This window comes from Dendrobium catenatum, unplaced genomic scaffold (genome assembly GCF_001605985.2).
Source record: "Dendrobium catenatum unplaced genomic scaffold, ASM160598v2 fragScaff_scaffold_1639, whole genome shotgun sequence".
Lineage (NCBI taxonomy): Eukaryota > Viridiplantae > Streptophyta > Magnoliopsida > Asparagales > Orchidaceae > Dendrobium > Dendrobium catenatum.
Window position 1 is genome coordinate 856975 of NW_021320101.1, and position 27913 is coordinate 884887.

A 27913-nucleotide genomic window follows, 5' to 3' on the forward strand; every position below is an offset into this window, starting at 1 on the left:
AAAAATATTATTGTCTCTAGTGGATGACAACCCTCTCTCATATCTGATTGCGTGTTGGATTTTCATACAACGCAAAGACGTTAAAATTTATATTTCTCTACCGCCGCGAATACTCCTGGACGCAACAAAGTTATTATCAAAATAAATCTTAAAATTTATTTTGAAATTAGTATTATATATATTCGTCGTCTTAAAATGAATTGAATTATTATAAAGCTCATTCTCAACCATTTCTCCTTTTTAAACTCTTATAAATTCATTTTGATCTAAATAAATAAATAAATTTTTATAATTTTTTTAGAATCGTTAAAGTAAAACATATTCAATATGAACTTTATATAACAAATATGTTGTATATCACAACTGTATATGTTATAACCCGGTAAAGTACTCCGCCTTTACAAATTTCCCCTTCTACCAGTCCACTGATCCACTTATGTTTTTTGAATCATTTTCTGATGGCGTTTTTGTTAGCCATTTACTTGTATTTTTATACCAAATCCGCCTCACATAGCCTTATCCTTCTCCTTCGACGTATTCTCCATCGTCATCTCCTCGGACGCCGACCAGAACCGCGCTGCCTCCTTCATGCTCACCACCTCATCGGACGGCGAAGCCTCATTGCAGTCCACAAAGTACTTCCCCGTCACTCCGGCCACTGCCGGGTGCACTGCCACGTAGCACGTCGTTGCGGCCGCCTGAGGAATCGTCTTCAGAAGCTTGGACGCCATGGCGAACACCAGATCTACAATCGTTTAAATGAATCTTGAAATCAGGTTAGCAATGTACTTTTTCTTAATTCTATATATTTTCGTCGGGGAATTTAAGCAACCTGTGAGAAATCCCTCTCGATCACGGGTGAGGCGAGTTCGTACGATTCCGGGATGAACGCAATTAGCTATAACATTCGCGCCCATTTCCTAATAGAAGGTTAAATAATTATACATTGAAGAAGAGAGTTCAGTCGATTAATTTGATATTTGATCGGAGATCGAACTCTGCAACTAAATACCTCGAGCTTCTCTGCAAGTTCAATGGTATGAAGCACGTTAGCTAGCTTGGAGAGCGCGTATGTGCGAGTTGCGTCGTACTCTCTGCGAATATATTTTTTTAGATGTTTGTTTTTCTATAAAAGATGTTGAAGATCTGGAGAAAGGAAATGCAGGGTTAGTTCACATCTTCTTTCGAGTGACAAGATCAAGATAAAGGAGGCCATCTCCCGAAAACCAGGTGTAGATGCCGGAGGAGACGTTAACGATACGTCCTTCGATCCCTGTAGTCGACGCCGTCTCCACCATTTTCTCTATCAGGAGCTTCGTGAGCAGGAAGTGTCCTAGACAAAATTGGAGATGCATAGATTAATTAATCAGTTCAGTTCGCTAATATCGCAGAACGGAGGAAAATTTCACCTCTGCTTCCTCACCGAGATAGTTGGTAGCGAAGGTTATCTCGATCCCGTCCTCCGATAACTCGAAGTTGTGAGAAAATTTTCCCGCGTTGTTTCTTAAAAAAAGAATCACCAAAAATTGAATTCAATTATTGTTTGAATCGAAGAGGAGAGAAGCAGAAGAAGAATTATACCTACATGAGGAGATTGAGGGGAAGATGGAGACCGAGGAAACGAGAGACGAAGGATCGTACGGATGAAAGAGAGCTGAGGTCTAAGGGGAGCACGATTATCTCTGATTCCGGCAATTCGCCGGCGATACGTGACTTGGTCTCCAGCGCCGCCTTGAGATTCCGCGCCGGCAGCACTAACCTAGCCCCGCGCATCGCCAAGACGCGGGCCGTTTCCTCCCCGATCCCCGACGTCGCTCCTGCCATCATCGCCCTTACAAAGTAGTTAGAATTCCGTTGCTACAAATCGCAATCTGTTTCCGACAAACAAACAAAAGATAAATAGATGGATTCCAAGATTTTACCAGTGATGATGGCGGTGATGGCGTGGAGGTCCGGCGAGGTCTTGGTGACGTCCTCAGCCGTCGATTTGGAACCGTAGCCACTGGCGCCGGCACGGCCAAGTAGGTATCTGATCGTCTCCTGCATTTCGCTTATTTTCTCTCTTTTAAAAAACAAAGCGCCGGCAGCATTTATAGAAGAGACCGAGAGGCGAGGGAGAGGAGGGGGGGAGGAGAGAGAGAAAGCGCATAATTACGGTGAGGGGAAACTTACACAGAGGTTTTGACGCGGAACATTGGGAGAGGGAAAGGGATAAGTTAGCTAATCCCCATTTCCATGTCCTTTTCGCTCGCAGACAATGGGGATTGGGGAAGTGAAGATTCAAAAGTACAAGAATAAGGCTGCTTACTTATTTATTAACATTTTAAATTTTATATAATATAAAAAATATCATCAAAGATTATTCTATTTAAAAGATATTTTATATGTATTAATTTCTGTCATTTAATAATAAAATGTTAAATAAATAAATAGCAAATCTTTGTGATTCTAGTGAAGGGCTTTTTGATTGGATGAATTTTGAGTGCATGCATTTTAGAAAAAAAATAAATAAATAAATGTTGAAGTACTTTCTAAAATTCAAAGTATTTTGAGAAATTTGAAACTCCTCATCCATGACAAATTTAAGCGATTTCAATATATACCGTATTGTGCATTATTTTTCTCATTCATATTGATCTTTGTCACATATTCTCCTTCAAATTACCCTAATTCATCATATCCTCCTTCACATGGCAAAGATTCATTCAATTCCTCTCCCAACAACCTCATGTTGCATACTCTCCTCTCTTACACACCATCGATCTCAATGATGCCTCTCCCAACAAGCTCTTGTCGCTTCATCTTCTCCATCACACACTATCGATCCAATCAACTTATTGCGAGCTTGCATCTCATATTGTCCTCCCTTACAAGCTAATGGAAATTGTCGACACATATTTTTTCAGACTCCTGGAGCTTCGACGTCCGAAAATAGGGGGGGCAACTAATATATCATCAAAAAATTATCTTGATCGTCTCGGAAATACGAATCTCGAGGCAAAAAACTAAGTTGGAGACTTCAAAAATTAAACCTGGGATCATCTGAACTCCGATTTCAGCAAACTTATAGTCAAAATGAGTGTCTCAAAAATACGAACCCAACGACACCAAATTCGACTGAATATGAGCCCAAATGAGTTCAAATCAAGGACCCAAAGCGATGTTGGAAGGTTTGAACCACAATTTGGATTACCAAACGATTTCCGAACATGACGTGCTTATAGTTGAATCGAGCAGCTCGACAAGATGAATCCAACGAGCCAAAGATCGCTGAATTCCGACACCAATAAGACCTTCAAATGTCTAACGAACTGTCCATGATCAAGGAATTCAATATCGACCATCCATCGAACCACTCCACATTTGCCCTTGATCTCTCACCTATTTACGGGACATGCCACTCCATAAATCTATAAATAGACTCCTCATTTCTCTTGAGAGAGGACCAAAGCAAGAAAAGAAAAAAGAAGAGAAGAGAAGGAGGATAGAAGGGAAGAAACTCCTCCTCAACCACCGCCGTCGAAATTCTACCCAAGTGAAGCTGAAATTCTGATTTGTACCTAACACTTGATTCCTAATTTTTTTAATGTAAAGTATTTTAGTGACATTATTAAACTATTTTTAGATTATTTTCATCAATGTGGTGCATGAAAACTAACCTTTCTCATCTTTGACAAAAATTACATGTTTAACATGATTTCTATAGACGCTTATGACCTCCCCCTCTATGCCCTACGGTAATGACCCCTCTAGCATTACGACCTTTACCACAACGATGCTGTCCATAGATCAAATTATTTCGTGGATTGGATTTCACTTGACTGTCTACGGCTCCATTGCATGTGCTCGGGGTAGAAGTTTTGTATAAATGTATTGCCTTGTTATTAAGTCTTTTGCTTTAAGTTCTTTTCTCTATAAGAGGTGGGATAGAATAACCCGGTTGAAGCGTAATGATCATACGTCTGTAATGCATTGTATGTCCCATCCTTCCACGAGACATCAGAATTTTGCCCAAGTGACGCCGGAATTCCACCCGACCTGGCCTCCAAGTGACACTGGAATTTCGCCCGAAGTCCAAGCGACGCCGGGATTTCTCTCGAACTCCAAGTGACATCAAAGTCCTGCCCGAATACCATCTAACACCGGAGTTATCCTCAGCCGCCAACTGACGTTGGATTTCTACCTGACATCGGACCTCGGCTCGTGGCTAAGTTGCTACTCGACGCCAGACTTCTGCATGTTGTCAGATTTTCACTGTACATCTATCCGATGTTGGGTTTCTATCCATTATTGGACTTCTACTTGAAACAGTCTTTCTAACATCCGTCGCTCGCTGACTATGATCCTTCTGACCTCTGTCGCTCGTCGACTACAATCCTTCTGACTTATGTGGCCTACCGATTACAGTCCTTCCGACCAACGTCGCCCGTCGACTACGATCCTCTTGACTTACGTCGCCCACCGACTACAGTCCTTCCGACCTTCATCGCCCGCCGACTATGGTCCTCCTGACTTAAGTCGCCTACTAACTATAGTCCTTCCGACCTTCGTCGCCCGCCGTCTACAATCCTCCTAACTTAAGTCTCCCACCAGTTGACTATAGTCATTTCGACCTCTGTTCCCAGATAAAAGGTCTTTATGACCTCTGTCGCCCGCCAACTACGATTCTTCTGACCTCCATCACTAGACTATGGTCCTTTTGACCAAACAAACACGTCAACAGTGATTCTTTGTATTCCTACCAAGTAATGTACTATATATGATGTACATCAAGCCAATGCAAGGGAAGGGCCTAATTTGTAATCAAATGCAATATTAGTGGATTCATTCAAACTGGGATAGGCCCCGTGGTTTTTTCCCCTTTTTCAAGGGTTCTCCACGTAAAAATATTGGTGTCTCATATGAATGCTACACCCTCTCTCTTATATAATTGCGTGCAGGATTTTCATACAAACGCTAAAACGTTAAACTTTATATTTCTCTACCGCTGCGAATACTTCAGGATGCAACAATAGTAAAGATATTTTTAGATCCATATTCTCTCTCTCTCTCTCTCTCTCTCTCTCTCTCTCTCTCTCTCTCTCTCTCTCTCTCTTGTTACAGCCTAGACTTCCAACTAAGAGGTCTTGAATTTCAATTTTTGTGCATGTGTTGTGTGTGAGTTTTCGTTACATGGCCTAAACGTATAAAAAAAAAAAAAAAACTCGTTTACACCAGTTGGCGCAGGGCAATTTAGCGGCCACATGGTGCCAAACTATTGGATATGTCGGTCGCGTAGACTGTCGGGGCAGTGGCCACCACGGACAGAACGGGACCACGTTGAAGGGTTGCAAGCCCCGCGAGCCACGCATTCAGTCGCGATCCTTGGTCCCAATCTGGTCTTATGCGTTGTAGACGCATTTATATAGCATGCTCACAAATGAACGTAATCCAACACCAATATAACTTTTTGAATTAAATTTAAGGCCAATCCAAATTAGAGGTGTAAATAAAAACCACAGCCTATCAATCTGATCTGAAAAAATTGGGTTCGAATTGACCCGTTGATTTGATAAATGAGTTGGGTTAGGGTTGAGTTTTTTTAACCGATTTATTAAACGGGAATATGTTCGGATTGACCTGCGAATCCGTTTTTTATTAAAAAATGACCCGTTTAATATATTTTCCCCTTAAACTTGTAGGTATAACCTTCTTATTTTTAATTAAAAAATTTAAACTCTATAATTAATAAGTTATTAAAAAAATTAATAAAAACAAGATAAAATGTTAGATTCAAGTCATTTATGGTGCTAGAGGGGCAGGTTAGTGCTTTTGACCCGTTTATTAAATAGGTCATGTTTGAGTTAACTTAATTTAGTTCAGACCTGAACTCGACCAATCAACCAGTTCATGTTTCAACTAAATAAATTCAACGACACTAAAAGTAGACCGATATGAGTTCTGATGAGCTTAGTAGAAAGTTCAAAACATTAATTGGATGATAGAACGATATCCAGTTCTTGTGTTCTTGCAGTCAAATCAAACGTCTCGAAGGGACGAATCCAATGAGCTAATATCATATAATTTCAATATTATTAAGACACCTAATGTTGAAAAAATGATATATAATCAAGATATTCAATATAAGACGTCTCCTGAAATACTCCAAATTCTAACTATATTTAATTGGTATGCCACTTGCAAAAAATTATAAATACACACTCACTCTCTGCATGAAGAGAAATAATACTTTAACTTGAGACTACAAAGAGCTTTGAGTCCTAAAGTATCATGGAGCTCCAGTCTACCACTAACCGACCATGTTATGAAACAACAGTCTGATTGTCTCCATTGGAACACTTCCTAATCATTACCATCAGACCACCATCATCCAACTTCAATTATTTGATTAGAATTAATCTACTTCAGCCCTCCAGCCATCATCAAATGATTGAATATATTTTCAAGCTACACATGCTTCTACATCCGAAAATAGGGTCAAATAATGCAGCATATTTTACAACATAAATATGATAGTTCATTTTGTATTGGAAATTTTAAAATAAATTTAGGATCATCCAAACTTCAACTTTAGCAAAATTATAATTAAACCGAACTTCTCTACAAGATGAATCCAACAACAAAAAAAGCGTTCAAAACTTGGTCTAATTGGACCCAAATCAAACAACTACAATATATTTAAGAACTTTAATGCATCTAAGTTGGTTCAAAGACGTGCTTACATTTTTTTATACTTGATACTATTTATTTTTTAATTACAAGCCAATAACATAATTATCTTTAGCGCATCGACTGACGTCATGACTAATTATATAATCATAAAAATATTATTAGCCACATATTATATTTGTATAACATTGTTATATAAATGATTTGGTCTACTTAACGAATTAATCTATATATGGATAAGATATGATAAGTATGGATCGGATTAATAAAAAAAGGATTAAAATTGTTGTAGTGCTTTGCTGGTTGTGGTGAGTTGATCCTTTTATTGTGCATTCATTGCAATTAGAATTTGTATTTTATTAGCTTAATAATTTATTAATAAATAATTAATTAGGATATTAATATATAATTAGTATTTTATTAGTTAAATAATTTACTTAATAATAATTAACTATTTGGAATATTAATATATAATAAGTATGATTTGATTATTATAATTATGTGATATGTAATAATTTTGTTGTTCATAATCATTATTAAAATCTTATTAGAGCTAACAGAGTTTAAATATTAAAATAAGCATCCAAACAGTTTATTAAGATTTAAACAGATTTAACTTATATAATATTAAAAAAAAATCAGAATTTAACACACTCAAATTTAATAAATCCAAATTTGTAGGATTTACTAAATCTTGCTTAGTTATATCATAACCATTATTGTTTACAAAATAAAAATAAATAAATAAAACATTCACATATATACAGCAAAGAATAATCATCCTTAGTTATCAAATAGGATTATTTATTATTTTCAAAAAAAAATTTTTTTTTTTAAAAAAAAAAAAAAAAAACATCACATCCTTAATGAGAATTAAGAAATCAGTTTGTGACTTTTGGGTGATTTTTAAATGAATTGATGATTTGAAGAATGATTTATTCTTTCAAATTCTTAGATTTTATTTGAGATAATTTTCTTATTTTTTTTTCATATCACAATCATAATTTATATACAGCAAAGATCCTTTTTTTGGCTTGCATTATGAGCACGATGAAAGTATCTCATATCTTAACCTACTCTCTCCACTAACACCAATATTTTTGATGCCATTCACCTCCCATCTCTCTCTCTCTCTCTCTCTCTCTCTCTCTCTCTCTCTCTCTCTCTCTCTCTCTCTCCAAGTTTAAATTAATTTAGAATATGAGAGAGAGCAGGCTTAATTCTATATTGGTGAGCTTAATAGCTTATTTAAATACTAATGTGCTTCTACTTTAAACTTTATGTGACGCCATTGATGCTACGTTTTTCAAATATTAATCATTGCTACCTTCATTGTAATCTACAAGTGTTCACAGCGTGAAGGAAAAAAAGAAGAAAAAAAAAATTAATAGGTTTTTTATTTTTAATTTAAAATATATATATATATATTGATGGAGTTCAAGTATGGCTGCAAAATATTTGATTTTTTAGCATTACAGTTTTTTTTTCAAAATCCCTAAAAAATTATCTTCATAAATTTTACTTATATAAAACAACCCTAATACTAACAAGCTTAGCAGCCACCAAATCAAATCAATCAGAGAAAAACAGCCAACCTTTACTCCCTTTAATAATGATGATACCTTCAATTCTACTTGATTCCAACCACACAATTTTCTCTAGTAAAAGTTAAATGAATCATAGCGGTTAAAGCAACCCTCTCTTTTGAGCTTCTAATTATAGATGAGGAATTATGATTTATTTTTAAAAAGTATATTCTTATATCACTTTGTGGCAATCTTGAAAATATTCACAAGGGAAAATTCAATACGATGACGGTGAGACCTGCAATGCTTTATAGTGTTGAATGCTGGGTATTAAAACAGAAGCATAAAATTAAGAGCAGAATTGAGGATGCTCAGGTGGACGAGCGGCTTCACTCTTAGAGGCAAAATGTGAAACGAGCATATACATGAAAAGTTAAAAGTGGCTCCAGTGACATCTAAGATTAAAGAGAGTTGTCTTAGATGATTTGGTCATATAAAACATCAGGCTTCTGATGTCCATGTTAGGAGAGTAAATATATCAGATTTGACCTATGTTAATAAAGGTAGAGGTAAACATAAATGACTTGACTAAAAAGAATTAGAAGCTTTTCCTTTTTTATTAGATTTAACTAAGAATTAGAATCCTAATAAGACACTTGAGAAGAAGAATTCATGTAGTATGCCTCACCTAGTGAAGAAGAATTCATGTAGTATGCCTCACCTAGTGAAGAAGAATTCATGTAGTATGCCTCACCTAGTGGGATAAAGGCTTGATGCACTTGTTTTTAGAATCTAAATGTACAAGTTATTGTTGTTGATGATCAAATTTTTTTATTGGTGATTTTTTAGTATGCCAACCTAAATCTCTAAATAACCGTTTTTGCATTTAGAAACTAAGGCTTCATTTGAGACAATTTTTTTATTGTTTTTTAAATTAGCTTTATATTACAAAATTTTAATTTTTATGCCTGAAAGTTGCTTAAGAATCAATAAGAAAGCCGTCCTAAATAAAGCCTAATTTATAAATCATCAAAAATAGTTTTGAAATTAAAGGTTTATGTAATTAATATTAACTAACTAATTAGCTATATTTTAATAACAGTATCTTGATTTAATTTTTTTGTATTTTTGGTTTTGTAACGGGTCGGGAGGAGAGATTATTAGGTGCGGAGTACAGACGGGGAGAACTGTCTGCACACTAGTATAAAATCCAGCTAGGTACCATTCGGTACCGCTGGGTACCGCTGGGTACCACTAGGTACCTCTTGGTACTTTGTGTCTGTGCAGACAGTGCTATCCCCATTTGCACTCCGCACCTAATAATTTTTCGGCCGGGAGACCCTGCCATTCCCCATATTTGGCTATATATTATAAATTATCCCATTTTCTTCTAAAAAAGTTTATCAAACATTTGCTTTATTTTTTTATCTTTTTCGTTTGATTGAGATTGGTAACAACGATATTCATAAAAATTAAACTGAGATTTCTTATGGCTTATTTATTTATTTTGATTATTAGAACATCGTTACAATTTTCAAACTTGATTTTTCACTTATTTATTTTTTCTTAGATTAAATAATTGAAATATTTTTTTTAATAATAATAATGCACTCTTATACGAAAAATTTGCATACAATATATTTCAAATATATTTTTATGGATGGATCAATCAAATATGAGAGAGTAAATAAAAATGTATATGTAATCCACAATATATGCAGATGACCTTAATATTTAAGTATTTTTCAATGGAGTTCTCTTTCTTTTTTTTTTTTTTAAAGAAATTTTTGTTGCCTGATTGGGCTTGGGCTCTAGCAATGTTTCTAGTCAACTGCTTCTAGCACCGCCTTTTAACAGCTGCTTTAACATTTAAAGCCCATACAAGCCCAGCCAAGCCCAAGTTTCCTAATTAATTGGCTGGGCTTGAATTCAACTGCAATCAAATCCCTCAACCTAAATGAGAGTAACTCTAAAAGCTAGTTAAAATAATTTATAAAAATATTTTTAAGAATATTATAATAAATATTCACTTTGTATTGCATATATATTAGAGGTTCATAACTTCATGGTCTTTACCAATTGTTCTAAGTGCATTTGTTATATGATACAAGCAAATATAGACTTATGCATATACAACATAAAAAATGTTGTGTCCTGGAATATTCGCGGCTGTAGAGAAATATATAGTTTAACATCTTAACATTGCACAAAGATCTAGCACGCAATCAGATAAGAGAGATGGTGCATCATTCATAAGAGACACCTGAGGTTTTATGTGGAAACGTCTAAAAAGGGGGAAAAACCACGGGGCCTGTCCCAGTTTGAATGAATCCACTAGTATTTGCAATCGATTACAAATGAGGCCCTTCTTAAAGAGAAGGCATTGGCTTGATGTCACAAATGTACATCATATATAGCACATTACATTGTGGTAATTACAATAATCATCATAGACATGTTTGTTTGGTTGGAAGGGTCATAGTCGGCACGAGACAGTGGTCCAAAAGACTGTAGTTGGCAGGAGACTGGGGTTAGAAAGACCGTTGTCTAGCGATGGAGGTCGGAAGGACCGTAGTAGACGACGGAGGTCGAAAAGACCATAGTCGGCAGAATACAGCGACCCGAAAGACCATAATTGGTAGAAGACCGGGGTCAAAAACACTAGTAGAAGGGCAATAATCAGATAGAAGTTCGAGCATCAGGTAATGGTTAGGCAAATTTACGGGTATCAGGTGATGGTCCGATAGAAGTCCAGGCCTCAGGTGGTGGTTCGGTAGAAGTCCGAAGCTTAGGTGGTGGTCCGATAGAATTTTGGGCGTTAAGTAGTGGTCCAGCATAAGTACGGGCCTCAGGTGGCGGTCCGATAGAAGTCCAGGCCTCAGGTGGCAGTCCTGCAGAAGTTCGGGCGTTAGGTGATGGTCCAATACAAGTCCGAGCATCATGTGGTGGTCCGATAGAAGTCTGGGCATCAGGTGGTGGTCCGACAGAAGATCGGGCCTCAGGTGGCGGTCCGGTAAAAGTCCGGGCGTCAGGTAGTGGTCCGGCATAAGTTCGGACCTCAACTGGTGGTCCGATAGAAGTCCGAGCCTCAAGTGGTTGTCCGGCACAAGTCCAGGCCTCAGGTGGCAGTCCGACAGAAGTCCTGGCGTCAAGTGATGGTCTAGGGAGCACAGGGCCTCAAGTGTTGGTTCGACATAAGTAAAGCCCTTAGTTGGTGGTCTGGCGGAGTTCAGGGCCTTAGGTGGTGGTCTAACGAAGGTGAGGGCCTCAAGTGGTGGTTCGACGATGGTGAGGGCCTCAAGAGGTGGTCCGACGGAGCAACAACGTCAGGCGGTAGTCCGGTGGAGGCGAGGGCCTCAAGTAGTTGTCCGGCGGAGGTGAGGGCCTCAAGTGGTGGTCCGGCGGAGGCGAGGGCCTCAAGTTGTGGTCCGGTGGTGTAACGACGTCAAGCGGTGGTCCGGAAGAACTCCGGCGGTGGTCGAGGAGCTTCTTCCTTATCTTCCTTCTCTTCTTGCTTGGAGCCTCTCTTTCAAGAGAAACGAGGGGTCTATTTATAGATTTATGGAGTGGCATGACCCATAAATAGGTGAAAGATCAATGGTAAATAGGGAGTGGTTGGATGGACGGCTGATGTTGAATCCCTTGATCATGGTTCGTTTGATGGACATTCAACCATTTGAATGTCTTAGTGATGTCAAATTTTGGTGATCTTGGGCTCGTTGGATTCGTCTCGTCAAGCCGTTGGATTTGACTATATGCACGTTATGTTTGGAAACCGTTTGGTAATCCAAATTGTGGTTCGAACCTTCCAACAATGCTTCTAACCCTTGATTTGGACCCGTTTGGGCTCGGATTTGGTGTTGTTGGCTCGGATTTGGTGTTGTTGGGTTTGTATTCTCGAGACGCTCAATTCGACTATAAGTTTGCTGAAATCGGAGTTCGGATGGTCCCAATATTAATTTCGGAAGTTTCCATCTTGATTTTGCATTGAGATTTGTGCCCGATCAAGATAAATTTTTGATGACATATCAAAAAATAATAAGATAAAATAAAAAATGAAGAATATCTTTCATAATCAGATAATTTTATGACAATGAACAATAAGTATTATTTCATATATGGATATGGCAATAAAATATATTATTTTCAATTGCTCATTTTATTATTGAAGCTTCTAAACAAGTTTAGTAAAATGAAAGTTATTAGAAGCAAATATTGATTTTAAACACAACAAACTTATTCAAAGTATGATAAAAATAATATTTTATTTTCATCATAAAATGAGTGTAAATAAAATCACTATTTTTAAATATATTAAATGTTAATATCATTGATGACATGAATATCTATTCATATTTATCACGTGTCAGTCTTATTTTGATATTAGGATAGGGACAATATAAGTACTAAAGGATTTCTAGAAAATCCCTTTAATTAAGAGCAAATTAACTTGGCATTTTGCATGCTCCTACGGGTTAATGTAATAAAATGGAAGGTTGCGAGGTTACAACCCTTAGATTAAAGCTTCGTTTGGGACGGTTTTTTTATTGCTTTTTAAAACGGAGTTTTAGTAAAAAATAAAAAATTTTATACTAAAACTCCGTTTTAGAAAGCAGTAAAAAGCCGTCCCAAATGAAGCCTAGGTCTATGAAATGTTGAATATCACGTATAGGAGCTAATTGAGTTATTTCGTCATCAATTTCAGAAAAAAGGGAAAAATTTTATAATGAGGTTTGGAAGAGTTTGAGCTTCTTAATTGATGAGACTAGGGATGACTCTAAATTAATTATTCTCAGCAAATTCTTCAAGCGATAGAAAAAGCAACACAACCCATGGGAAAGCCAAAGATGAGGTAGTAGGTCATAGCTGAAGCTCATAAGCAACATGGAAGAGCCTAGGGTTGCGGTCCATAAGTTAACTTGGCATGGTTTTAGAGATAACATTCATGGAGTTGTCTTCATCAATGACTAATTTGCTCATTAAATCACTACATGTAATACAAATATCAAGACAGAGATGCACTTTCAAGTTTCAATCATCTTCAACATATGGGAGGAGATAAAGATACAACACATGGCAGCTAATTTGTTAATACATTACTGTTCATCATTCATAAAGAAAGAGTTATCATAATTAGCATACTTATAAGGGCTTTGGTGGGATCATTCTTAGGCAAAGGTTGCTCAATGAAGACAATGACTAATGAGAGACTTCAAATATGTGATGGGGCTTTAGTTTCTTTTTTGGGGGAATAAATTTTAGAAGTTAAAGATGAAGAGGTGGGTTGGAAATAATGGTTGAGGAGGTTGTTCTCATATAGTTGTAATTATGCTTTCCATTTTTGTTTGACCTTTTTTTTTTTTTAAGAACAGGGTGTCTATCTGCTGCCACACCTCTTAGAAGGTGCTTGACGGCGTAACTAATCCCTCAGCGAGCCTACTAGCAACCAGCTCCACAGGTATAGGACTCGCAGTTATTATCTCCCAACTTAAGGGGTCAAGCCGCATGAGAGGGGATTCGAACATGAGTTAGGATTTGACCCAATTTTAAAAGCACGATAATAAGGTTGTTCCCATGACCATACATGTGACCCTCAAATGAATGTTAGCAACAATTTTAAATTCCCATTGAACAAGAACCTATGCATTCTTGCTCTCTTGAAAAAGGAAAAATAAAAAAATTTTATCAAAATATCATAATTAAATTTAAGTTTTTGGATTTAATTTCAGATAAATAAAATATAAATTATTTATGTATGAGACACATCTCTAAAGAGATTCAAATGTTTTAAAATTCATAATATTATTTTTTAATTATAGTACATTCAAATACATTTTTTCCCCTAATTTGATGCACCTAAATGGATCATAATATTGTTGAGACATATCTAGCCCAATAACCAATTTGAAGGACATTAAAAATGTAAAATTTATAAGTATAAATATCAATTTTATTCAAATAATAGAACATAGCGACACACTACCAAGCAATACCTTCACTTCCAATAATCCAATAAGCGGACACGCGGCGAGCCTGTTCAAGCTAATTCTTCCTGCGAACAAAACACAAACACCTTGCGGGCGGCACCGCACATCGCTATTCAAGATTCGAATGGCGCGACCGAAGTTCCGCCGGCGTCTGGCCGAGCTTCTCCGACAGCCTCACCACCACCATCTCAAACAGAACGAACATCGCCCCTTCGTACACACTTCCCATCGGTAACCTTAGCTCAGGCGAAGCACCGGACCCCTCCACCTCATCGTCTGCCATCGTCTGCCCCGGAAGGTACGCGACTGCATCCGCCAATAGAGATGCCTCGCTGCCAGATCCCGGCTGCGCGGTAATCAGCACTATCCGAGCTCTAGCTGACTTGGAGACGCGGCAGATGGCATCGACGGTGGAGAAAGAGCCGGGACCAGCGGAGGCGATAAGGAGGTCACCGGCGCCGATGGGAGGGGTTGTGACGTCACCGACGACATAGGCGGAGAGGCCGAGGTGGAAGAGACGCATACAGAGCGCCTTGAGCATGAGCCCTTCCCGGCCGACACCGTGCACGAAGACTTTCTTGGATGCGGTTGCCGCGCGGGCGATCTCTTCGACGAGGACTTCGAGAGGCGGTGGGAGGAGGGAAAAGGCGGCGGCGGCGGCCGCGGAGTATGGTGGAGGTGGGCCGAACACGGAGCGGATCTGACCGCAGATTTGGGCCGCCATGGCGGCGGATGGATCGTTGCTCATAGCTTCTTGCCCGGTCGCACGGAGAAAGTTTTATAAGGACTTGCGGTTTTTTCCACTTATCTTCTTTGTTATTTGTTATTTAGGATTGAAGGTGGATCATGTGGTTGGAAGAATTTATTTTATATTTTAATTTTATATAAAAATTCAGCACACTCAAATATAAGATGTGCATTTATACTAGTAAAAATAAAATGTTGTTTATAACTTTTTGAGAAAATCATTTTAATAAATTTTATCAAAATCTAAAACAATCAATCAAACGATCAATGTAAATATCTTTTATTATATATCATTTATACATCATTTGAGTAGCCATGTTATATTTGATTCATCTAGTAGCTCGATTTGGCTATATACATGCAAATTTTGAAGACCATTTGATTATTTAATTAATATTCATAAGTTTTTTTTTTTAAATATGCTTCAAGTGATTGAGTTTATTTAAGCTTAGAATGGATCATTTATGATGTCATTGGATTCTTCATCGAGACGTTCAATTTGAGTATGAGTTTGTTAAAATTGAAAATCGGATGGTCTTGAATTTAATTTTAAAAAAATAATCCGTATATTATCTCAAAATTAGTGTTTATCAAATGAAATTTTGAGATTTATCAATAACTTTAAATTGTATTACTTAAAAAGGGAATCATATGAAGTCGTTAGCTGAACTCATTAGTTGTATCGTTCCTATCCATTTTTTACAAATTGAAACGTTCAATTTAAGTATGAGTTTGTTAAAATTGAAAATCGGAGGGTCTTGAATTTAATTTTAAAAAAATAATCCAAATATTATCTCAAAATTAGTGTTTATCAAATGAAATTTTGAGATTTATCAATAACTTTAAATTGTATTACTTAACAAAAGGGAATCATATGAAGTCGTTAGCTGAACTCATTAGTTGTATCGTTCCTATCCATTTTTTACAATTAACACAACTCATTTTGGTCTGTTGGTGGGAAGCTTAGGCTACCAACTAAGAGGTCTTGAATTCGAGTATTGTGTACGTGATGGGTGTGTGAATCTACTTTAATTGGCCCAAAGACCCCCAAAAAAATGACAATTAGAATACTTTTCTAAAACTGCCACTTAAAATAATAATAACCCAAGACAAAAAAAAAAAACAGAACAGCATAAGAATAACCTCCATGAGGCTTATATAACATGAAATGCCAAATTATTTACAGACTTGTGTGTTTCTAGATGATAGCCTTAGACACATTTAACACTTTATTTAGTGGACTTTCTGGACTTGAACCATAGGTTATCAACTCATGTGACTTAATTCTTAGGTCTCATGCTTGCATCTTGAGGCCGATAACCATACGGGTTATTGCTTGCCCAATTCCACTGGTCTCTGCACATCTCTTCAATCCCATATTTTGCTCTGAAAGGGAATAATTAAACACGAACATACAATATTATCAATTAACTACTCATTTATAAACTATCAGGTATCATTGGCAATAGGGCTGTCAAAATTGGGTCACGGGTCAGATTGGGTCCAATCCAAAACTGATCCGGGACTATTTGACCCGACTTGCAAACGGGCTGATTTCTCGGACCCGAACCCGACCCGCATATTTTTATCTTCCGATTAAAATTTGCGAAATCTGACTTAATAAATGCATTAAAGAAATAACTACAGCACATATTTCCTATTTTTTTCAAAGGTACAACTGAAGGTGGAAAAGACATCAAATAATATCAAATAATGATGATGATATTTGTTAAAATGGTCAAGCAATATAGTAGTTCATTAAGCAGCAAAGAACAGAGGGATTTACCTCCAGCCAAGTTCCTTTTCAGCCTTTTCAGTAGAAGCATAGACTGCTGTAGCATCACCAGGTCTCCTTGCACACAGCTTTATTGGAATTTTCTGAAGAGTTTTTTGCAAATTGAATAGAAGAATCGATTTTTATTTTTATTATTATTGATGAAAAAGTATAGAAAATAAACTAGATACATTTTTTGGGACATTTAGGTTAATTGAAGCAAACTCATACACACATCGCATACACAAAGACTCGAACCCAAGACCTGTTAGTTGGTAGCCTAAGCTCTCAACCAACAGGCCAAGGTGACATGATTTTTGGTTCTTACCTTGCCTGAGGCTTTCTCAAAAGCAGCAACCATTTCAAGCACAGATGTTCCACGGCCAGTCCCCAAATTGTAGGCAACACAGCCTGCAACAACAAAAAAACATATATGACACTAACAAGATAGTAAAGTTAACGCAAATGGGAAAGAAACCAATGATAGAGAACAGGAAAGGATTACCAATGTCCTCTGTAACGAAAATTTTTCGAAGCGCTGCTACATGACCATCAGCCAAGTCCATAACATGAATGTAGTCTCGAATCTGATTAACATGGTGTATGAAAAGTTGATAAACTCAGTAGTTCGAGTTTCTCTTTTTAATTAGACTCAAAAAGATGATATCGCATAAGACAAACTTCTAAAGAAACAAAGATGATGGTGATGGTGATGGTGGCTAAATCTCGTTTAGCATGAACCACAAATCATGAATATCAAAATTTTAATGCTTTTATTAGCCTATTGGACTTCTTTTGTCAATTATAATCCGTGAAGCCTTTGTTATTAATTAGTAAAAATGGCCTTCAAGCAAAATGGAGATAGGAATAAACATTTATGGATTAGAATACTTTCCCATTTGTGCCGTTAGCTTTCCCACGATGGGTAATTGTGCAAAATGCAGTTTTCAGATAACTAGAGAGGATCCAAATCCAGATGTTCGTCTGTGCCTCTTAGAATTATAAATCATAATATTCACAAAAACACAAATTGAAGAAGCGAAGGATTCTAAATGTAAGAACTCGCACATCCAGAGCACTGAAATTATATAGAAAATAAACTAGCAAAGCAATGCCATATGAACAACCAGCACCACACGAAATCTTGAAGAAAATTCTAAGAAAACAAAGTGTTGACGAGAATTTACCGCACTGCCATCCTTTGTTGGATAATCATAACCATAAACATTTAGCTCAGGCAACCTGCCCACAGCAACTTGTTGAATATAAGGCATGAGATTATTAGGAATACCCTTAGGATCTTCCCCAATCTGGCCACTTTCATGAGCAGCAACTGGGTTGAAGTATCTTAAGAGTATAATTCTCCATTCAGGATCAGCCTTCTGAATATCACGAGCTATCTCCTCAAGGAAGAGCTAATGCACACAAAAAACATGTTAAGGAAACCTTAAAGTCAAAATGAACTCAATCTATTGCAGCAGTTAGGGTAAAACGAAAGAAATCTGTGAATTGGTCATAGTAGGAAGTCATCAGCGTACCTTAGTCCGACCGTATGGGTTCATTGCCTTCAACTCAAAATCTTCGACACATGGAATCTTTTCAGGTTGCCCATAAACAGTTGCAGATGAGGAGAACACCATCTAGGTTTGAGAGAAAAAATTATAATATGCAAGGCCAGTGGGTAACTAGTGATAACTAATTTATAGCAAAATAAGTGGACAATATAGTTAAATCCCTGTAGAGCCAAAGAGCCACAAATACATAAGAATGAATGAAGGAAAAAAAAGAAGCTTAAAAAGAAATAAAACTATAGAAATGCTAAAAAAACACATTAGAAAGAATTCCAAAACAGGGGGAAAAATCTTATAGAGTATTCTATCAAATTTGAACTTTTAATGGCATCAAGATAATCAATATAAGATAGGAAAATTCATTTGAAAATGGTGTTTTTTTACATATCAAGGGAATTGGAAAATGTTTTACTCCCAACTCAGCATAAAAACTCTCTTAAGTTTGAACAGGTGACGCATGATATATCCAAGACACTTGCTATACATTGAAAGGATAAAGACATTTTTTTAGGCTAATTTTTGGGCACCTTAGAATTACTCTAATAAAAAATATAGCTAGAAAATGGATATAAGAGGAATGAATGGAAATATCATACCTTCTTGCATCCATACTTCGTCATAAATTCAAATAAATTCAGTGTACCGATCAAATTGTTGTTGTAATACAAATGAGGTCTAGCAACACTCTCCCCAACAGCCTTCAGTCCAGCAAAGTGGATAACAGCATCGAAACTATCCAATAAAAAATGAATAAAATTTCATTAAAAAAGAAATAAACTGCCCCAATCCTATCTATGTCATGCTGTAAATCTCAACACACGACATGAATTTAGCCCTTTTAATGCATCGGATCATGATCTGATCAACTAAAAATTCAATCCATCCCAGAAAAAAAGCCATCCCAAAAGAAGCATTGGTGAATAGAACACCGTGGATAAAACTAAAAGTTTACCACTCCAAACTCAAATTTCAAAACATAAAAATCATTGAACAGAAAGAGAATTCGGCAAATAAGAAACAAAAGAGAAGAAAATGATAATAAAAAGAATCTTACCTGTTCTGAGAAAAAACTACTTCCAAATCATCCTTGTTCCGCAGATCACCCTACGATCAATAATCCAGAGTGGGTGAAAAATGAAACAGCGATTGACACACGAAAAGCTCAAAACAGAAGGGAATGAAATGAAAATACCAAATAGAATCGGAGGTTCCCAGACAGCTCTGTACCAGCGATGCTCCTCACGCGATCGACCGCCTCCATCACGGAGTTGTCGAGGTTATCCAAGATTGTAACCCTAAACCCCTCTTTCAGGAGCTGCAACACCGTATGGGTTCCGATGAATCCCGACCCGCCCGTCACCAATATGCTCTGCATGCGCCCTTCCGATCCCATCGCCGCCCGGAAACCCACTCAAGAACCGCTTCTCTCTCTGCCTCTCTTCCTCTCTTCGCCCGACTTAATATATATTTAGAAGAAAAGGTGGAAAGGGAGCGAGGGATAAGGCTGGTGGAGTAGAATATACGATCGAATCAACGACGAGTTGCAGAGGGCGGAGGAAGCGGGCGGGAAGGAAACCGGAGCGGATACGGATACTTATCAGGTCGTTATTCCGGCGGTGGTCCACCGCTTCTTTTGTACTATGGTTATATTTATATAATATTTAGATCTGTTGGGAGTTGGGACTGTAATATTTTATGATTTTAAATTAATTAATAATTTTATTAAAGCTACTACAGGTTAATAATAAAAAAATAATATCATCATATAAAATTAAAAAATAATAATAAAAAAAATCACATATGAAATTATATATATTTCTTTCAATATAATTAATATTTATTATTTATATATAAATGAATGAAACAGTGATGTTTTGTATTTATTTATTTTTAATTATGTTAATTTTTTTAAAATGTTAAATGTCAAAATATAAATTAATGTAAGTGAGATTAAGACTTCGTTTGAGACAGCTTTTTTATTGTTTCTTAAAATAATTTTTTTCTACAAAAAATTAATTTTTATGTACTACAAAACTATTCAATAAGAAGGTGTCTCAAATGAAGTTAAAGTCCATAATTTTAACAATTTTTGAAATTACTAGACAAAAATATTGAAAATTATCGCTAAATGTTTGGAAGCAAATTCCATCAATATTACATTTGTTGTGTCCAGGAATATTCGCGACGATAGAGAAAAATAAAGTTTAGCGTCTTAGTATTGTACGAAGATCCGGCACGCAAGCAGAAAGAGAGAGATTAAGACACCCGATCTTTTAAGTAGAAAAATAAAGGATGGCTCATATTGATTCCCCCGATTGTAGATAGTTTTTCAACTGTTTATGTGCCTTAACGATGTCAGAATTCACAGATCTTGGGCTCGTTGGATTCGTCTCGCCGAGCCGCTCAGTTTGACTATCAGCATGCCATATTTGGAAATCATTTTATCATCCAAATAATGCTTTGACCCTTTCAAATATGGTCCAGACCCCTGATTCAGACCCATTTGGGCTTGGGTTGGACCAATTTTGTTGTTGTTTGGTTCGTCTTTTTGAGATGTTCAATTTGACTATAAGTTTGCTGAAATGAAATTCAGATGATCCCAAATTTAATTTTGAAAGTTTCCAACTTGAATATGCCTCGAGATTCGTGCATGATCAAGGCAATTTTTGCGGACGTATCAACATTTATTATTTAATATTCAAGAATAAAAAAAAATATTTTCATATCTTGCAATGTAATTTATCACAATGCTTGTGGTTGGTGCCTAAAATATTAATTGCTTCAATAGTAACAATCCAACTGAAATTTTCTTTTTATGTTGAGTGCAATTAATTTTATTTTGTATTTTAATTTAGATCAGATTATTTGATATTGATGCCTAAAATATCAATTTCTTCAATAGCAATTAACCAACTGAAAGGGCTTTTGGTGTTAAGTGCAACACACTAAAAGATGGACTTATTACCTTTTTTTTTTTTGTAAGAATTTGTTGATACCTCCAATATATTGCAAAATATGTGTTTGAGAACTTTAATTTGATGATAAAATGAATGATTGTGGCTATTATAAGTAAATTGAACAATTTCTTTAATAATTGGGATTTTTTCTTTTCTACGAAAGGGCTGAAAGGAAAGGTTTTAAACATCAATTGATTCGATCCAAATTTGCCCTCTTTTTTATTGAATTGTTGGTATTGATAAAAAAATATGTAAAAAGAAGGTTTTTCTTTTTTTTGCAAATGGTTACCTAAGTAAAATAGGATGAATTTGTAAAAAAAATGATAGTTTCAAGGAAGTTTTAGATGGATTATTTATTTAGGAAAAATAAAGAAATACTTGTGAAAAAAAAGAGGTTTGTATATTTGTGACAATAATTATTGGTCATAGTTTACGAACGCAAGCAGGGAGGACCCTTGGCCTGCAACACCCGACGAGCTAGACCGATGGAATTAAGATCCGAGATAACAGTACAACATGATCGACATGATTGATCAACAAAATTAGATTACACATAGAACTAACAATTTATCCCCATTTTTCAGAGTGAATTTCATGATCTGGTGTGGTTCCTTGATTTTTTTTTCCAGTTTTGAGTTTTTCACGTTAAATCTTATTTTGTTGTTCATTTCTATTATTTTCTTTTCTTTTAATTTGTTTTGTTGCCTGTTTTTCTTTCCAACAATGCATAATTTTTTTTCCCCTTTATAACCCTTTTATTACATTTTTTATTTTCTACTTTGATGGTGCAGGATGCCTACAGTCATTATGAGGATATTGAACAATTTATGCATGTGGAGAAAATGAAAATCGTTGCAAGCTTCTTAAAGTTGAAGGAAAGTGAGGGGGGCATTTTCTTCGCATACAATTAAGACCATATATAGCGTATTTATTCTGCTAAGTTATGCTTCAGGTCTCAAGTGGCCTGCTTGCTCCTTCCACAACAACCTTCGATTGAAGAATTTACTGATCAATCATATAGTGGCGAATATAACATATCAATAAACATAGAAAATTTGCGGCGGTAGAGAAGTGATAAAGTTTAACATCTTAGCGTTGTACGAAGATCCAACACACAAACAGATGAAAGAGATGGTGTAGCGTTCACAAAAGATAACAGAGTTTCTTGAAACGCTACACCATCTCTTTCATCTGTTTGTGTGTTGAATCTTCGTACAACACTAAGACGTTAAACTTTATCACTTCTCTACCGCCGCAAATTTTCTAAGACGCAACACATATCAATATGAAGATTTATATTAAGGCTTCGTTTGGGATGGCTTTGTTGGTGCTTTTTATAACAGCTTTTTAATATAAAATTTTGTTGTTTTAAAAAAATAATAATAAAGTTTTCTCAAATGAAGCCTAAATAACGATATTCCAGAAATTTAATAATGATTGATCTATCCATATAAAGAGAGTTTTAGCAAACTATTTGATGATGGAATATAAAAGCAACAGAAAGCTAAAGTTTGCTGATGCGTGGGAGAGTTGGAGTCGTGGATGTCACTATCATGAAGGCCATGCCCACCACGGCCCTCAGCCTTGTGGAAGGGATATTTTTTCAGTATTTCTACGCAATTTTATTCATTTCATCCACAAATGAGCTATAATGATTATCAGCATAAGTCAATGACAAGCAATGAAAATCATCAACCTTGGGCGACAATAAGGTTTCGTTTGGGATGGCTTTCTTATTGCTTCTTGAAGCAGCTTTTTAATTAGTACAAAATTTAAATTTTGTACTAAAAAGCTGTTTCAAGAAGCGATAAGAAAGTTGTCTCAAACGAAACCTAGTATTAGAAAACGAGTAACAATAATTGTCAACGGTACTCCACAAAATAATCATTGGAGGATTGGTGGCGATAATTGTTGAAGTTGAAGGATGGGTCATTATCCATTAAGGTGTAAATGTAAATGTCCGAAGAATATATGATCTATGCTTGAATGAATGAACTCAAGTCATCCAATGAAATGATTCGGGATTTTGGATAACATTATCAAAAGCCCACTCCAAAAAATTTTATTTAACCTCACATTCTTCATATAAGGTAAAAATGAAATTGGGGAGATCTTAAAGATATAAAAGTTTCTAAGGCATTGTCCATCATTTGATGCCTACAATCATTATGAGTAATCAAAATTGTATAATTATCATCAACAAAGTATTTTGGTCACTCCACCACCATTACTTAATCATCATCGTCTAATGATCATCGTTTGACAGCCATCATTGGCCTCCACTATTTTTCAAGTATTCTTTACTACTACAACTACAGGAGGCCAAGCTAATATTTAAAACTTTCTAATTTCATCCTCTTCCAATAAAGGAAAAAATGAATATTTATAATCTCAATTTACATAATGGTTTATATCACGATCTGGGCTAAACGTTATGATTTTCTTTTTTTTCTAGGATATTTCAGTTAAAAAAATTTATTATCTCTTATGAACTTTTCTTATTGATATGCATGAGTATCTTAATGCAATGCTAAGACAAAAAATTCTCATTTGATTACTACAAATTTTCTAGCAAACAACTAAGCCAACAAGTCTTTTGGAAATAAATTTATTAAAAAAATTAACTCAAATTTCTCTAAAATGCCTTAAATCCCATAAATGACAAAATCTTCAAATTCAGAACCATACTCTCCCGCTCCCAGTCCGCATCCCTCCTTCAGAACTTCCACAAGAACCAGCAGAAAGCACTATTTTGACAGTTGTTAAAGATCCTTTGCATGATTCAATGGAGGACAATGAAACCTACTTCCTTGCTTAGTTGCCACCAAAACGTTCAATGGAGATTGTTTCATCCATTATTCAGTCTGAAAGATTAACTGCCAAAGTGAAGAGTACTAATTTCTATGAATGAGGAAGAACTTGTGCATCCACATTGTCCAGCAAGCTCCAGAAATGTTGATATTGAAGAGTGCAAACCAACAATCTCGCCAGCCATTTCTGTTGAGCTAGAGCATTCCTCTGATACTGAGGAAGTACAGGAATCTGCTTTCAATGATATAGTAGAGCCACTGCCACTAGGTTGTAAAGAAAACCCAAAAGCAATTCAATCTCTACGAGCCTCTTCGTCTAGCTCTCTGCCTCCAACCCTTTCTGCACTACTACAAAGCATCACAAGTGCGGCACTTGTCACAACTTCCTCGACTCAGATCAGCTACAGTATCCCAGGGGAAATCGCTAACTTGGAAAGCCTAATCGTTGCCGATTTCTCGCGCAACAATTTCACCGACCGGATCCCTGACTCAGTTCAGCTACTCTATGGTCTTGTTTCAAACTCATCGCCTCAATTCCTCACGAAGTCAACAACCACAGAAGACCCTATGTATATTCCCCCACTTCAGCTGGTGCGTGGGAAGCTGCTAATAAGAGGAGAATTTGATGATTTTTCGGATGATAAACAAATGCATTGCACAGTGTGCCTGGCTGAAATGCTGAATGCTTATGCTGCGGCATTGCCAAATAACATCCCAACTAAGGAGGCGGCTTTCTTATTGGAGGTATGCAATGGTGTTCATGCCCTTAGCATAGCTAAAATAAATATAAATGATATGGAAGTGTGTGGAAAAGCTACTGGAAGTGGTATTGGGAACGATTTCACTGTAGGTGTGAAAATACCTGGTTTAAATTCTACTAACAAAGCTGATCCAACGCAACGCTCCCAAGCTGTTAGACAAAATGTCTCTGAAAGGTCCGATCCCAAAGTTGTGATTAACGGAGTTGAATTGAACGTAACACATGGAGACAGCGAATGTAGGAGCCAAGCCGCACACTCACAGAGACAGAGAGGTGAGAACTCTGATATTTTTTATTTATTTTTTGAAGGCTATCTTTATATTTGTTGAAGGCATGAATGATAAAGATACATTATCCAAATGGATTTTCTCCATTTGCGAAGCTACATAATCTGTTTGGATTTTCTCCTTAATTGGTGTATAAAATTCATATATTTGCTCCCAGCCAAGTGATATTCCAAATTGTTTGGATTACTGAATATTAAGTTGTTTGACTTCCAAATTCTTGAAAGTTATGAACTAATTGATTGCATAGATAAATTTCTAATTCACCGATGTCATATTCACTTCAATTGCCATTCCAAAATTATTTTATTTCTAAATTGTTATAAAAATCTTAAAAAAAAAAAAAGGATTGGCTGTATTTTCTCAATAATGTGTTTTGTAGCATGGCAAGGTGCCAAGATGGGATTGTCTGTAGACCATGAACTTCCCTTTATCTGTTTTTTTTTTTTTTATCATCCCTTTATCTGTTTATGATGGGAATTTCATGGTAATTAATGTCATAATGGCTCACTGCACTTTAAACAAATTGTTAAGTCCCTCCTTGTGGGGCAAATTACTGTTATAGTTTAATGCGTGTGTGTATAAACTTCTGCATTTATACATAATGTATGTACAAGCTTATACACTTGTACATAGTGGGTGTAGTATTAAAAATAAAAAATAAAAAAAAATAGTGGGTGTAGTATTAGAGCATACAGATAGTGATAGCTAAATCGAGCAAGAAACACTTACACGTGTAGCCTTAAGGGCAAATTCCTGTAATCCAATCCTAGATATACATGTGTATAGGGGTGTCAATAATTGACCCGACCCGACAACCCGACCCGAAACCGACCCGAAAAATCCGGGTTAGGGTCGACCCGTTTAACAAACGGGTCGGGTTCGGGTCTTAACTTTCGACCCGTTTCATAAACGGGTCGGGTCCGGGTCAACCCGGTAACCCGGAATTGACCCGGAATTAACCCGGTTGACTTAAGTTCAACCTTCCCAAAATTAAAATTTGAAGCCTGAAGTTCCCGCTGGCCGCTATCCCTAAAAAAAAAAATCAAGGCTCAGGGCCCGAGGGAGGTCCACTGCTCAATGCTCAGTTGCTCAAGGCTCAATGCTCCTCACTGGCAGTCTGGCTAACTGGCTCACTGCTCTGACATTTCCCAAAAAAAAAAAATTCCTCATGAAGTCACGGTCCTCACTCCTCAGCCCTCACCTTGCTAGTTGCTACCGTTGCAAGCAAGGCTGCGACGGCGACGCCTTGTTCCACGAGACTGCGATGGCGACGACTTGTTCCACGAAACAGCGACTTCGCGGTCCGCAAGCACCAAACACCGGCTCCCGTCAATGTTCCGTCGAACGCTGAACGAACACTGCAGCATCTCCGGCAACGCCAAAGGGGTTCGCGAGTCGGGTCGGGTCAACCCGGCAACCCGTGCGGGTCGGGTCCGGGTTTAAATCCTTGACCCGTTTACCTAAACGGGTCGGGTTCGGGTTGACCCGTTTATGCCCGGGTCAAATCGAGTTCGACCCGAACCCGACCCGTCGACCCGAATTGACACCCCTACATGTGTACTAGTCGGCTATGCTCTCTCTCTCTCTCTCTACATGGGAGGGGAATTGCCTAAACATTCTTGTAATAAAGACAAAAATAAATAAATTGAGGGAAAAAATTGCCTAAAGAATTGTATAATAATAATAATTTAGGGGTCCCCCGGGCTCAAAGGAGTTTCGCCCATGTGTGTACAAGTTATACACAGTACAATGTGTGTACAAGCTATACATAATGTGCGTACAATGGCAAAACCATTGAATGATTGCTTTAAGGTTTTAATATTAACATGAAAAGGGCAAAACCATTACAACATCAACAACAACATCAAGCCTTTCTCCCACTACGTGGGGTTGGCTACATGAATCCTTTTTCTCCATTGTGTCCTATTAAAAGTCAAATTCTCGTTTAAATCTAATAAAGAAAGGTCATTCCTAATATTTTATAATCAAGTCTTTTTAGGTCTACCCCTACTTTTCTTAACATAAGTCAAATCTAATACCTCTATTCTCCTAACTGGGTCATCGCAAGGCCGCCGTTTTATGTGACCAAACCATCTAAGGTGACTCTCTCTAATCTTATATTCTATTGATCTACTCCAACCTTTTCACGTATATGCTCATTTCGTATCCTATCTCTAAGGGTAAAGCCACTCATCCACCTGAGCATCCTCATCTCTACGAGATAAAAAAAAGTTATGACTAAAAAAAGCATCAAGTTTGATCGAAGGTGAATCAAACTACATGGGATATGAGTCTAGTTATAAATTATATACACTTGATAACTCATTTTTATTTTAATGTGAAACTAGGTTTATGTATGGTAAGTTTTCTATCTAGTTCAATTTGTGCTTATCATTATTTGTTTGACAGGTCTCATGACTTCATGTGATTTCAATTTTCAAAATTTATAATTTCACGTTATTTATTATTAGAATTTGCACTTTGATTTTCATAATTTTTAAAATTTCAAAAACTTCCCTTAAAATAACTCACATATAAATTTTATATTTTGTGTGTTAATTAATTATTAATTATATTAATTATACTATTGGTATTTAATTAAGTTAAGTTAATTAATTAATTAACCCCCTCACTTTCCAAAATTTAAATCCCTCAAGAATTTTATTTTAGAAAATTCCCCCCTTAGGGATTTTATTTTAAGAAAACCATCTATTAAATGCATTTAATTAATTATATTAAATTAATTTGATCCCTATTACACCTCATCAATCCATGAGATCAATTCTCATTGGAAGATTTGAAATCCCTTTTTTCTAATAGTTTCA

General features: G+C 36.5%; 4 protein-coding genes and 1 long non-coding RNA gene across 6 annotated transcripts in view; 1 reads left to right on the forward strand and 4 right to left on the reverse strand.

Moving 5' to 3' along the window:
* Nucleotides 1–384: 384 nt before the first annotated feature.
* On the reverse strand, nucleotides 385–2393 carry LOC110110576 (short-chain dehydrogenase TIC 32, chloroplastic). Its single transcript, XM_020842123.2, has 7 exons — nucleotides 1923–2393; nucleotides 1586–1817; nucleotides 1424–1503; nucleotides 1177–1333; nucleotides 1013–1094; nucleotides 833–920; nucleotides 385–745 (listed from the first exon to the last, which is right to left on the reverse strand). The coding sequence occupies exons 1-7, from the start codon at nucleotides 2044–2046 to the stop codon at nucleotides 507–509; spliced, it is 1002 nt and encodes a 333-aa protein (XP_020697782.1). The 5' UTR covers nucleotides 2047–2393; the 3' UTR covers nucleotides 385–506.
* Nucleotides 2394–14127: 11734 nt separating this feature from the next.
* Nucleotides 14128–14993, reverse strand: LOC110110630 (3-hexulose-6-phosphate isomerase). Its single transcript, XM_020842209.2, has one exon. The coding sequence runs from the start codon at nucleotides 14928–14930 to the stop codon at nucleotides 14292–14294; it is 639 nt and encodes a 212-aa protein (XP_020697868.1). The 5' UTR covers nucleotides 14931–14993; the 3' UTR covers nucleotides 14128–14291.
* A 1069-nt stretch (nucleotides 14994–16062) lies between these two features.
* Nucleotides 16063–19917, reverse strand: LOC110110641 (bifunctional UDP-glucose 4-epimerase and UDP-xylose 4-epimerase 1-like). 2 transcript variants are annotated; one of them, XM_028701123.1, is made up of 10 exons: nucleotides 19467–19917; nucleotides 19329–19378; nucleotides 18871–19006; nucleotides 18242–18343; nucleotides 17891–18118; nucleotides 17209–17290; nucleotides 17032–17114; nucleotides 16716–16807; nucleotides 16391–16400; nucleotides 16063–16351 (listed from the first exon to the last, which is right to left on the reverse strand). In XM_028701123.1, exons 1-10 carry the CDS (start codon nucleotides 19665–19667, stop codon nucleotides 16298–16300), a joined length of 1038 nt encoding a protein of 345 aa, XP_028556956.1. In that variant the 5' UTR covers nucleotides 19668–19917; the 3' UTR covers nucleotides 16063–16297. The 2 variants fall into 2 exon arrangements, with proteins under 2 accessions (XP_028556956.1, XP_020697880.1); XM_020842221.2 differs by lacking the exon at nucleotides 16391–16400 and having other exon boundaries at nucleotides 16063–16315; nucleotides 19467–19915.
* A 3906-nt stretch (nucleotides 19918–23823) lies between these two features.
* The window catches only part of LOC114581301, a 6935-nt gene continuing 2845 nt past the window's right edge, over nucleotides 23824–27913 (reverse strand). Inside the window, exon 2 of the long non-coding RNA XR_003703177.1 lies at nucleotides 23824–24644. This is a non-coding gene — a long non-coding RNA (uncharacterized LOC114581301). The remainder of the gene's footprint in view (nucleotides 24645–27913) is intronic.
* On the forward strand, nucleotides 24097–25868 carry LOC114581300. Its single transcript, XM_028701128.1, has 2 exons — nucleotides 24097–24785; nucleotides 24892–25868. Exons 1-2 carry the CDS (start codon nucleotides 24135–24137, stop codon nucleotides 24895–24897), a joined length of 657 nt encoding a protein of 218 aa, XP_028556961.1. The 5' UTR covers nucleotides 24097–24134; the 3' UTR covers nucleotides 24898–25868.

What these genes read in the sequence shown, in the direction of transcription:
- LOC114581300 (XM_028701128.1), top strand. Translation starts at nt 24,135, where the DNA reads ATGAATGAGGAAGAACTTGTGCATCCACATTGTCCAGCAAGCTCCAGA.
- LOC110110641 (XM_020842221.2), bottom strand. Translation starts at nt 19,667, where the DNA reads ATGGGATCGGAAGGGCGCATGCAGAGCATATTGGTGACGGGCGGGTCG. An exon ending in GTAGTTTTTTCTCAGAACAG is followed by an intron (nt 19,007 to 19,328) that starts GTAAGATTCTTT and finishes TTTATTGGATAG; the next exon opens with TTTCGATGCTGTTATCCACT. An exon ending in CAACAAAGGATGGCAGTGCG is followed by an intron (nt 17,291 to 17,890) that starts GTAAATTCTCGT and finishes CATGTTAATCAG; the next exon opens with ATTCGAGACTACATTCATGT.
- LOC110110630 (XM_020842209.2), bottom strand. Translation starts at nt 14,930, where the DNA reads ATGAGCAACGATCCATCCGCCGCCATGGCGGCCCAAATCTGCGGTCAG.
- LOC110110576 (XM_020842123.2), bottom strand. Translation starts at nt 2,046, where the DNA reads ATGCAGGAGACGATCAGATACCTACTTGGCCGTGCCGGCGCCAGTGGC. An exon ending in CTTCCCCTCAATCTCCTCAT is followed by an intron (nt 1,504 to 1,585) that starts GTAGGTATAATT and finishes TCTTTTTTTAAG; the next exon opens with AAACAACGCGGGAAAATTTT. An exon ending in CTTCGCTACCAACTATCTCG is followed by an intron (nt 1,334 to 1,423) that starts GTGAGGAAGCAG and finishes AATTTTGTCTAG; the next exon opens with GACACTTCCTGCTCACGAAG.